We start from the raw sequence: 9,650 nt of genomic DNA on the forward strand, positions 1-9,650 counted from the left end.
CCCCCCGGCCCCATTTGGCAACCCTATGCTAGACTCTTTTCTCCCATATGCATATTTTTGGCGAGAAATAGGTCTAAGTTTGTGTTCTCTGATACCTGGAACTTGGGCTCAGTCTGGATTAGTGAAGGGCAAAGGAAGGAATATATGATTAGATGGGTTCTCCAAGGCGTAACGGCTGATTCATACAATGTGGGGAGAGACCAAATACAGCACGCCCCACTTTACCCAGAAGCCATTGCAGCATGATGCAACAACTGTCCTGAAAATTGGCCCCCATGGGGGGGGGTGAGGGCATAATGTGTGTGTGGGAAATGCAATTAGAAAGGAGAAGGAATGGGAGGAAGTGAAGAAAGGAGTGAGTACAGGGAGGCAACACAGCTATGCCAGACAGTATCTATGCAACAATTGTCATACCTATATCCTAGGGAAGACAGTTTCTGGTCTTAGCAGCCTGGTCCAGTATTGGCTGCTTGTTATTAAATCTTTCTTCCCAAAGACAGTTTGATTTGCTCCACATGATGTTCAGCATGAAAAGAATACTGAGCATTTCTACATGACTTTAAGGCATTGAGACCACATCATTCCAGCAAACATGTAATACTACATTATGCTCCACATATTTTATACGGTGGCTCAGATTGAGAGATCAGGGCTTTACTTAAGGACTCCTAATGAACTCATGGCTGAGGTGAGATTTGGTTTCCTAGCTCCCAGCCCAGACTCTTGCCATGCTATATAGCAAATCTGTAAGAGCCATAAGAAGCCAGAAGAGTAACAGATATAACAGTAAAGATTATTCTACAAGGATGTATGCAACAGCAAACATAACAATATTAAAAATGTTCAAAGTATAATCTTTCCCCTGCTGCATCATTGTACCCTTCAGTATTGTCAGAATATGGCTCCACAGAGAGAAGAATAACCTGGGGATGTCAGGAAAGCTCCAGTACTTCGATGGACCACATAAACTTTTGGATCCAGGGGATCTCCCTCTCACTCAACAATGAAATCATCCAATGTATGAACTTTCTAGAAATGTTTTACACATAACTGCAGTACATTCTGTGGGTGTAATGAAAACTCCTTCTAGGAAAAGTTCACAAGCTAGGGAGAAATTCCAGTTTTTAAAACACTGTTGCTATTATATATTTTTCCAAGTAAGCTTTGGTGTAACAGTATTTTTCTTCTTTTCTTTCAGCTAGCATGGTCTAAACTAATTACACGTACGCGCATGTTCTGTTCCATCATGTTATAATTTGCAGTCCCAGGTACTCGCACTGCCCCCCATCCCCCCCCCAAATCTTCTTTCATTTAACATCCAGCTTGATGAACACTTCTTTTGAACTCTAAAGCTTGATGACTGCTATACACTACTGATGATTTTATCGCTGCTGTGTACAAACATGGCTACCTGCAATTTCCAGACAGATAGACGTATACCAAGACACATCAATAAAATCAATTGCTTATTTCAATGTAACTTACCTGTACGAGTTCTCTATAGGCAGATTTTGCAAGATTATACGGTACCAGAAGATTAGATGCCAAAAAATAGAGAACTTCCAAGCCAGTAAAAATCATAGCAAATTTGTTGATGATAACAATAGTTTCTAGAGGGACAAGGCAAAGCCGAGCCAGCAGAGGGAGCATGTGAGCAGAGAAGAGCCAGATCTGTTTGGTTTTCATGACGCAGGAGCAAAGGGTGCACACCACTAGCTGACCTGAAAATAACATGGGAGCATTAAGCAGCAAGACACTTGGACTTTAAGGAAAAACCACTCTTTCAATATTTTACCCCACCTTTCTCCAAAACTGTACTTAAGAAGGGTTACAATAATAATAAAAACAATATACAACTACAGATTCTTTAAAAAGACCACCATACACAAATAATCAAAAATCAGTTTGGCGTCAAAAGCCCTCCTGAATTATTCTGCCTTGCATACTTTGTAGAATCTTGGCAGTGGAAGACTGCTTAGAAACTTCAGGCAGACTATTCCATCAAACCAGGAGAGCTGCGGAAAAAGCCCTAGATCTAGCAGGCAGGCACCACCCTAACAACCTAACAGGAGTGAATAACCAATAGGTGCCATTTTGAGGTTGGTTAAGAGAGCTATTCCCCACAAAACTTCATCAGTGAGTATGACGTCTAGATCACAACCCAACCCACCTTTTAATAGCTACACATGTTGGCTAAGAAGGCATTGTTCAGCTATTTAAAACACTTAAAAGCAAAAGGAATTTGTGGCAATCTCTATATTGAGAGATAAGATGTGTCTTGTCTTAAGGGCAGTCTTATACAATGATGATCTGCAATGTGAACTCACTAAAACTGTTAAGCTTTGAAGCAAAGACACATCACCCTGCTGCATATCCTCAGAGTGTGCCTGAGTCTTAAAAATGCAAACCAAAAGATTATGCATTTGGCCAGCTGCAGGCATCGAAGAGGTTATCTATCATTACATTTCTAGGGAAGTGTCACTGAACAACTTAGTTCAAATTAGACTATTTTAAGACTGAAACCCTACTTACTGTATTATGAGTAACGACTAATTTAATAAGCCCAACGATACATTTTATGCTTGCTGCCCATAAGGTTACATTTAGGAACTCTTGATAAGATTGTGACACAACGTTCACAAATGGCAAGGCTTCCCAGAGCCTGTGATCAAAGAGGAAAACTTGGAAATGTGTTTCTGAAGAAGACAGACAGCGAAATCGAAACTACCCAAATTATAGGCTCTCAATAAATGATATTTGAACTGCCATTTGATCACTCAGCTGAGAGGAGGCAGTCAGGAGTCATTTCATGCTGAGCAGGGAGAATGCTGCAGCTACAGCCCTGGCAAACATGCCAAGCCATAGCTTGCCTTAACTGTTCAGGAGTTCATAAAACTCAGTCATTCTGGACCCTGACTGAAACTCAACATGCACTAATTCATCTTGTTGCCAGGTCCAGAACCTCACTTGCTGTGTGGACAATGCTAGTTAGAAGTTAATTCCAGTGACCTGTGATGTATGACTGCAGGAACTCAGGTTAACCAAAATTAGTTTTCTCAACACACTGGAATTCTAAGCATGGATTAAACCTTGATTTAGAATCCTGGTTTGTATGTGTGTGTGTGTGTGTGTGGGTAAACTAACTCCAGCTAACCTACAATACCAGCATTTCTAAATCATAGACAATCTGAATCCGTTTTTACCCAGGGTTCTCCACATGAGAAAGAAAGGGGAGAGGTACATATGTGAACCAAGCAATACATCAAGCCTGTACACGTTAGTTTAATGCTGGCTTAAAACAGCCCTGCACACTGCGACTGTGTCCCAATTAATAAATAATGTAATCCAAGGCTACATCCACCCACCACTACAACTACTGACTTCCTTATCTAATCGTGTCACCCTCTCAGTGGCAATATTCATAGGCACACTAATCAAATACATAAGATAAATAATACTAAGGTATTTTAAAATATTTTCTTAGGTTCTGATTTCTGCTTAAGGTGACAGCCGTATGAGCAGTACTAGATAGATAGAGATAGACTTCCTTATCTATTCTGGTCCTGTCAGAGGTATATATTTTTATATATACATTCCAAACAATAAGCTAGCAAGTCATAACTAACTTAAACCTTATCATACCATAAATATGCATGCCAACCAAATCTACAGTCATGGCCCTCTAGCCCCAATAGTTTATCATTCTCAAGTTTCACCCATTGTTCCATCCAGGTTAGACAGACCGCTTCATAATATAGTCTGAGATTCGGTAGCTGCAATCCTCCTGGGTTACATTTAGGAACTCTTGATAAGATCATGACAGTTTCAACGTTCACAAATGGCAAGGCTTCCCAGAGCCTGTGATCAAAGAGGAAAACTTGGAAATGTGTTTCTGAAGAAGACAGACAGCGAAATCGAAACTACCCAAATTATAGGCTCTCAATAAATGATATTTGAACTGCCATTTGATCACTCAGCTGTTTGAGAGGAGGCAGTCAGGAGTCATTTCATGCTGAGCAGGGAGAATGCTGCAGCTACAGCCCTGGCAAACATGCCAAGCCATAGCTTGCCTTAACTGTTCAGGAGTTCATAAAACTCAGTCATTCTGGACCCTGACTGAAACTCAACATGCACTAATTCATCTTGTTGCCAGGTCCAGAACCTCACTTGCTGTGTGGACAATGCTAGTTAGAAGTTAATTCCAGTGACCTGTGATGTATGACTGCAGGAACTCAGGTTAACCAAAATTAGTTTTCTCAACACACTGGAATTCTAAGCATGGATTAAACCTTGATTTAGAATCCTGGTTTGTATGTGTGTGTGTGTGTGTGTGGGTAAACTAACTCCAGCTAACCTACAATACCAGCATTTCTATATCATAGACAATCGGAATCCGTTTTTACCCAGGTTTCTCCACATGAGAAAGAAAGGGGAGAGGTACATATGTGAACCAAGCAATACATCAAGCCTGTACACGTTAGTTTAATGCTGGCTTAAAACAGCCCTGCACACTGCGACTGTATCCCGATTAATAAATAATGTAATCCAAGGCTACATCCACCCAGATCAGAGTCCGTACTTCTAACCACTCCACCAAACTGGCTCTATGCAGCATAGAATTTGACAGCTATAACTCTGATGATTTCTAATTCCCCAACACCCATTTGTAACCAGCTATACATGATCCTCACAGAGGTGACAAAGAACGTGACAATGAATGATCTAAAAGCAGATGATCTGACTAAGAGTGATTAAAGGAACACATACTGCCTCCAAATTTAACACCTTCTCCAGTTCTTCTCCTAAAAGACCATAAATGGGGGTGGGGGACCCTGAGGAGATCTGAGCTTTTGGGCAGCAGTGAGGGATCTCAATTTGCCTCTAACAAAAAAGGGTTTACAGTAATATCTTAACGTAGCTTCTGCTGGTGGCGTGAAGCTTCACAGAAGCTAATTTTTTAAGACATGTGTCCTATGACATGCAATATATTGCTAGGATTCCAAGCTGACCACAAAAGTAGCCACATGCTCAGGCTTAGTTGAGTTCATAGACACAGGACAATAAAGTGGGAATGTGGCCGCAGAGCCACAAGGTGGTAAAATGGAATCCGCTGAATGTTCCTTTTCTTTAGAAATCTCTCTGTGCAAATATTATTTATTTGTTTGTTTGTTTGTTGTATTTCTAGGGTGGCTCACGTTAAAACCAATCAAACAATCTATCAGTTACAATAAAACCTGTTAAACAATCAATCAATTACAATATACGAATTAAAGTGCTCGCAGTACGTCAGAGCATCCCACTCAGCGGCGGCGCAATCACACTGCAACCCGGCCTATGCCACAGATAGTAATAGTGGCCGTTGGTGGTATTCGTTGGCGGCTCCTAATTGAAAGCCTGGTGGAAGAGCTCCGTCTTACAGGCCCTGCGGAACTGCATAGGATCCTGCAGGGCCCTGATTTCCTCCGGGAGCTTGTTCCACCAGTAAGGAGCCACCACTGAAAAGGCCCTAGCTCTGGTCGCAGTGAGCCTGGCATCGCTGGGGCCTGGAATAACCAGCCGATGTTGTGACCCCAAACGTAGTGTTCTCTGGGGTATATATGTGGGGAAAGGCAGTCCCTCAGGTATGTCGGACCCTGGCCATTTAGTGCTTTAAAGATAAGTACTAGCACCTTGAAGTGAATTCGGTATGCTATTGGCAGCCAGTGCAGCGCCTTCAGCACCGGCTGAATGTGCTCCCGTCTAGGGAGACAGTTCTGCACTAGCTGCAGCCTCCGGATTTGCAACAAAGGCAGCCCCATGTAGAGAGCATTACAATAGTCTAGCCTTGAGGTGACCACCACGTGGATCACTGTAGCCAGGTCGCTGCGATCGAGGAAGGGAGCCAACTGCCGAACCAGCTGAAGACAGTAAAAGGCCGACTTGGCAGTGGCTGCTCCTGGGCCTCCATTGTTAAGGAGGGTTCTAGGAGCACTCCCAAACTCCTAACTCTGGGAGCAGGCACCAATGGTGTTCCATCGAAGGTCGGGAGCGGGAGCCCCAACCTCACACCGCCCCGACTCAGGCATGAGACCTCCGTAGAGAAAGTAGAACAGCAAACAGAAAGGTTCTGTTCCCTCAACTAGCCTGGCATGTTGGTTTTCAATCTGTAACATCAGGGAATGTTCCAAAAATGTGAGCCTCGACTTGCTATATGAAGTGGTGCTCTCCACCCCACCAACTCTACAACACTACTATCCCAACACCCTCCACACCTTAAACATGGCTGCTAATTACAGCCAGTTGCATAAATTATGACTGATGATACTGGAGTCATTTAAAATTTCTGTCCAAAATCTGAATTCATTTCTGGGTCAGAAACCTTTTCCAGCTGGAATGACTCAACATTACTCTCTTAGCGTTACTGAAACAAGGTCAGTTTAGTGACTCCAATGAAAGTGTCTATGTTAGGGATTATTAGGAAAGGGATTGAGAATAAAATGGTCAATATTGTAATCCCCCTGTACAGATCTCTGGTGCGGCCTCATTTGGAATACTGTGTACAGTACACCACTTCTTAAAAAGGACATTGCAGAGCTGGAAAAAGTACAAAGGAGGGCAACCAAGATGATTAGAGGGTTGGAGCACCTTCCCTAGGAGGAAAGGCTGAAGAGTCTGGGACTTTTCAGTTTAGGAAAGAGACGACTAAGGGGGACATGATAAAGGTTTATAAAATTATGCATGGGGTAGACAGAGTTGAGAGACAATTTCTCTCTCTCTCCCAAAATACTACAATTTGGGACAGAGTTGAGAGACATTTCTCTCTCTCTCTCTCTCTCCCAAAATACTACAATTTGAGAGCATCCAATGAAGTTGATGGGCAGTAGGTTCAGGATGGACAAAAGGAAATGCTACTTTACACAGGGAGTGATTGAAATGTGGAATTCGCTATCAGAGAATGTATTGATGGCCACAGGAATAAACAGCTTTAGATAGATTCATGGAGGATAAGTCTATCAATGGCTACTAGCCATGGTGACTGAAGGGAATGTCCACATTCAGGGGCACTAATCCTCTGAATCCCAGAGCCAGGAGGCAACATCAGGGGAAGGCCTTGGCTGGTTTGCCACTGGACTAGATGGACCATTGGTCTCATCCAGCAAGGCTCTTATGTTATTATGTTCTTAATCTGTCCTTTAAGAAGTTTATATCGCCAGTATGTGGCATTACATTTTATGGCACACATGGCCTGGCCCGACAAAGTCACATTTATATCAGATCCAGCCCTTGTAACAAATGAGTTTGACACCTCTGGGATAGAAAGATATGTGGTGTTAAACAAAGGAATGGACATCTGTGCATGTCCAAGTGACTGTTTGTGCATGATTATAAAAAGCTTGTATTGTCACTTGGTCTTTGGAATTTAGGCTTTTGATGCTTGGATTCCCCACTGTTCGAATAAAGTTTCCTGCTCACTTCAGGAACCTCACCGGTTGTGCTTCTGATTGGAACAAACATGTCAGGCAATGGCCTATTTGGCTTACATTTCCAACTCTATCTCAAGTACTGTGTATATTTACAATTTTACCTGTCAGAAACTAAGGCAGTGACATGGTTAAATTCCAAAAATATGCCAAGCACTACATATTTAACGTGTCAAGTTATAAATTATGCATTTTATGTTAACACAGTAAAATAAGTTTATGTTTGATAAAATAGTGTTACATATATTTCAAGTTTCCCCAAGACGTCTGGAGAAGAGTTGTGGGCAAGGCTTCAAAATTTCTAGAAATGTTATACCTCTAGTTCTGTACAAGGGATAAACTGAAGAGTCAATATAAGAATGTACTCACCTATTAAGGCTGTCATAAAACGATTCATGGAAAGAGGTTCTAAGTACATTGGCCCTTCATAGCCAGACTCCAACTCACTCCTCACATAATCCCTGAGGAATACAATGAGAATATGTTAAGAAACCTTTGCCTTATAAAAATGAAATAGGACCTCTATTTTATATGGCTTTTTTTGTTGACAACACTGAAAAAAACTCAGATACAGATTTGTTGATTTACTGGCAAATATATTTTAATTTGCAGTGCTTTTCAGGGACAAGCCATTCAGAACACTGAATTCTCTTCTTGTCTTTTATTCTGTAACAAAAACTAACCAACAGCTTCCTCATACATGAAAATCTCCCTTATAGACACATGCAAAATACATAGAATGTAAGGTTGCCATCCCCTAGGTTCCCCTGGTTTGGGGGCTCCAGTTTGGCAAAAGCCCCACCCCAAGCCTGACCAAGCAGCACCCCCACTTCCTCCTCAAAGCATTTAAAGGGATTCTTTAAATGCTTTGGGGGAGAAGCAGGGGCCAGTGTACACTTGTAATCCAAGTCACAAATTTATGGCTTGCATTGCAGGTCCCTCCCCCCTGCTTCATCCCCAACCATTTAAAGGATCCTTTTAAATGATTCGGGGAAGACGCAGGGGCCGGCACGCACCTGCAATCCAAGCCGCAAATATATATATACATATTTTGTGCAATGCTTTCTCATACACACGTCCAGGGAAAGAACCTTGTGTAAAGTGGCCCTTTGGGTTTTAACTTGATTTTAAAATTTTGTCTACTGTTGCACATATATTTAAAAACGTTTCTAGCTTCTGTATTGAACTCACTCGAAAGGGGGCAGCGGGTAAAAAGAAAGCCTATATTTGCAGCTATAGAAGTCCCAAAAATTGTTTGTATTTTAGCAACACAATGTAGTGCTTTGTATAAAAGTTACACCCATACTCTTTTAGGAGTTGGAAATGATAGCAGTAAAGCCATTGTTTGCATCTTTAAGCAGAGAAACTATGACTGGGGTAAAGACCTAACTACTAAATAATGAAGGACTTGGGTACAAGCAAGCCACAAAAGCCTTATGCAACCAAGTCTTGTATGACTGTACAGCCAACCACTCGATTAGTTGAAGACAGGAGACAGTCTTTGTAACTTCCTTACACGAGTAGCTGCAAAACGTGCTTTTTTCAGCTGAAGTAACTGAGAGCCAGCTTTTTTCTGAAGTGAAAGACAAAGCAGTTTATCTTAAAAGATGAGCAGTAAAAAAGAGTCTGTTGGTTATGATTTTAAGGCCTGTAACAAAAGGCAAAAAGACATCCTCTGATCAGGAAGGAAAACCAGGCGGCAATGTTTACAACAGCAAACAAGAGAAGCGCCACAGAACTCTGGTATTTAGAATGGGAATGTAGATTTAGTAGTACCCAGCACACCTTGGGAGAAGAAGTGCCTTATGCACAGGTCAATACGGATGGACCTCTTCAGACCTTAACAGCCCCCTCGTAAACACAAACCAAGGTTAGCTTATTTCTCTTAACTGGGATTAAGCCACAGTTCAGAATCCCAGTAAGTGGGGAAAAGAGCCCCAGTTAGTGAAGTCACTTGGTTAGCTACTTGGGCTCATGTTTATTTCAAACAAACTGAGATTTGTGTTGTGTGTGATGCATGAATGCAGTCTAAAATTAGAAAGTACTGTGCCCACTCACCGAATGATCCTAAACATGCTTAATAAGAACTATATTAATTGGGATTTGATTCTGAGTAAGTATGATAAATAGGTACCACTTCAGTGGGAAGGTAACAGTGAGGAATTTCTCATTACCCTTTTTAACCCGTTT

General features: G+C 41.8%; 1 protein-coding gene across 1 annotated transcript in view; it reads right to left on the reverse strand.

Annotated features, from left to right (window-relative positions):
* Positions 1-1,485: 1,485 nt before the first annotated feature.
* The window catches only part of LOC107109482 (RING finger protein 145), a gene marked incomplete at its 3' end in the record, with an annotated part of 65,527 nt that continues 57,362 nt past the window's right edge, over positions 1,486-9,650 (reverse strand). The window contains exons 4-5 of the mRNA XM_015410120.1: positions 7,830-7,921; positions 1,486-1,721 (exon numbers count right to left, since the gene is read on the reverse strand). Coding sequence (XP_015265606.1) covers positions 1,486-1,721; positions 7,830-7,921 — 328 coding nt within the window. The remainder of the gene's footprint in view (positions 1,722-7,829; positions 7,922-9,650) is intronic.

This window comes from Gekko japonicus, unplaced genomic scaffold (genome assembly GCF_001447785.1).
Source record: "Gekko japonicus isolate JY-2015 unplaced genomic scaffold, Gekko_japonicus_V1.1 scaffold510, whole genome shotgun sequence".
NCBI classification, from domain to species: Eukaryota; Metazoa; Chordata; class Lepidosauria; order Squamata; family Gekkonidae; genus Gekko; species Gekko japonicus.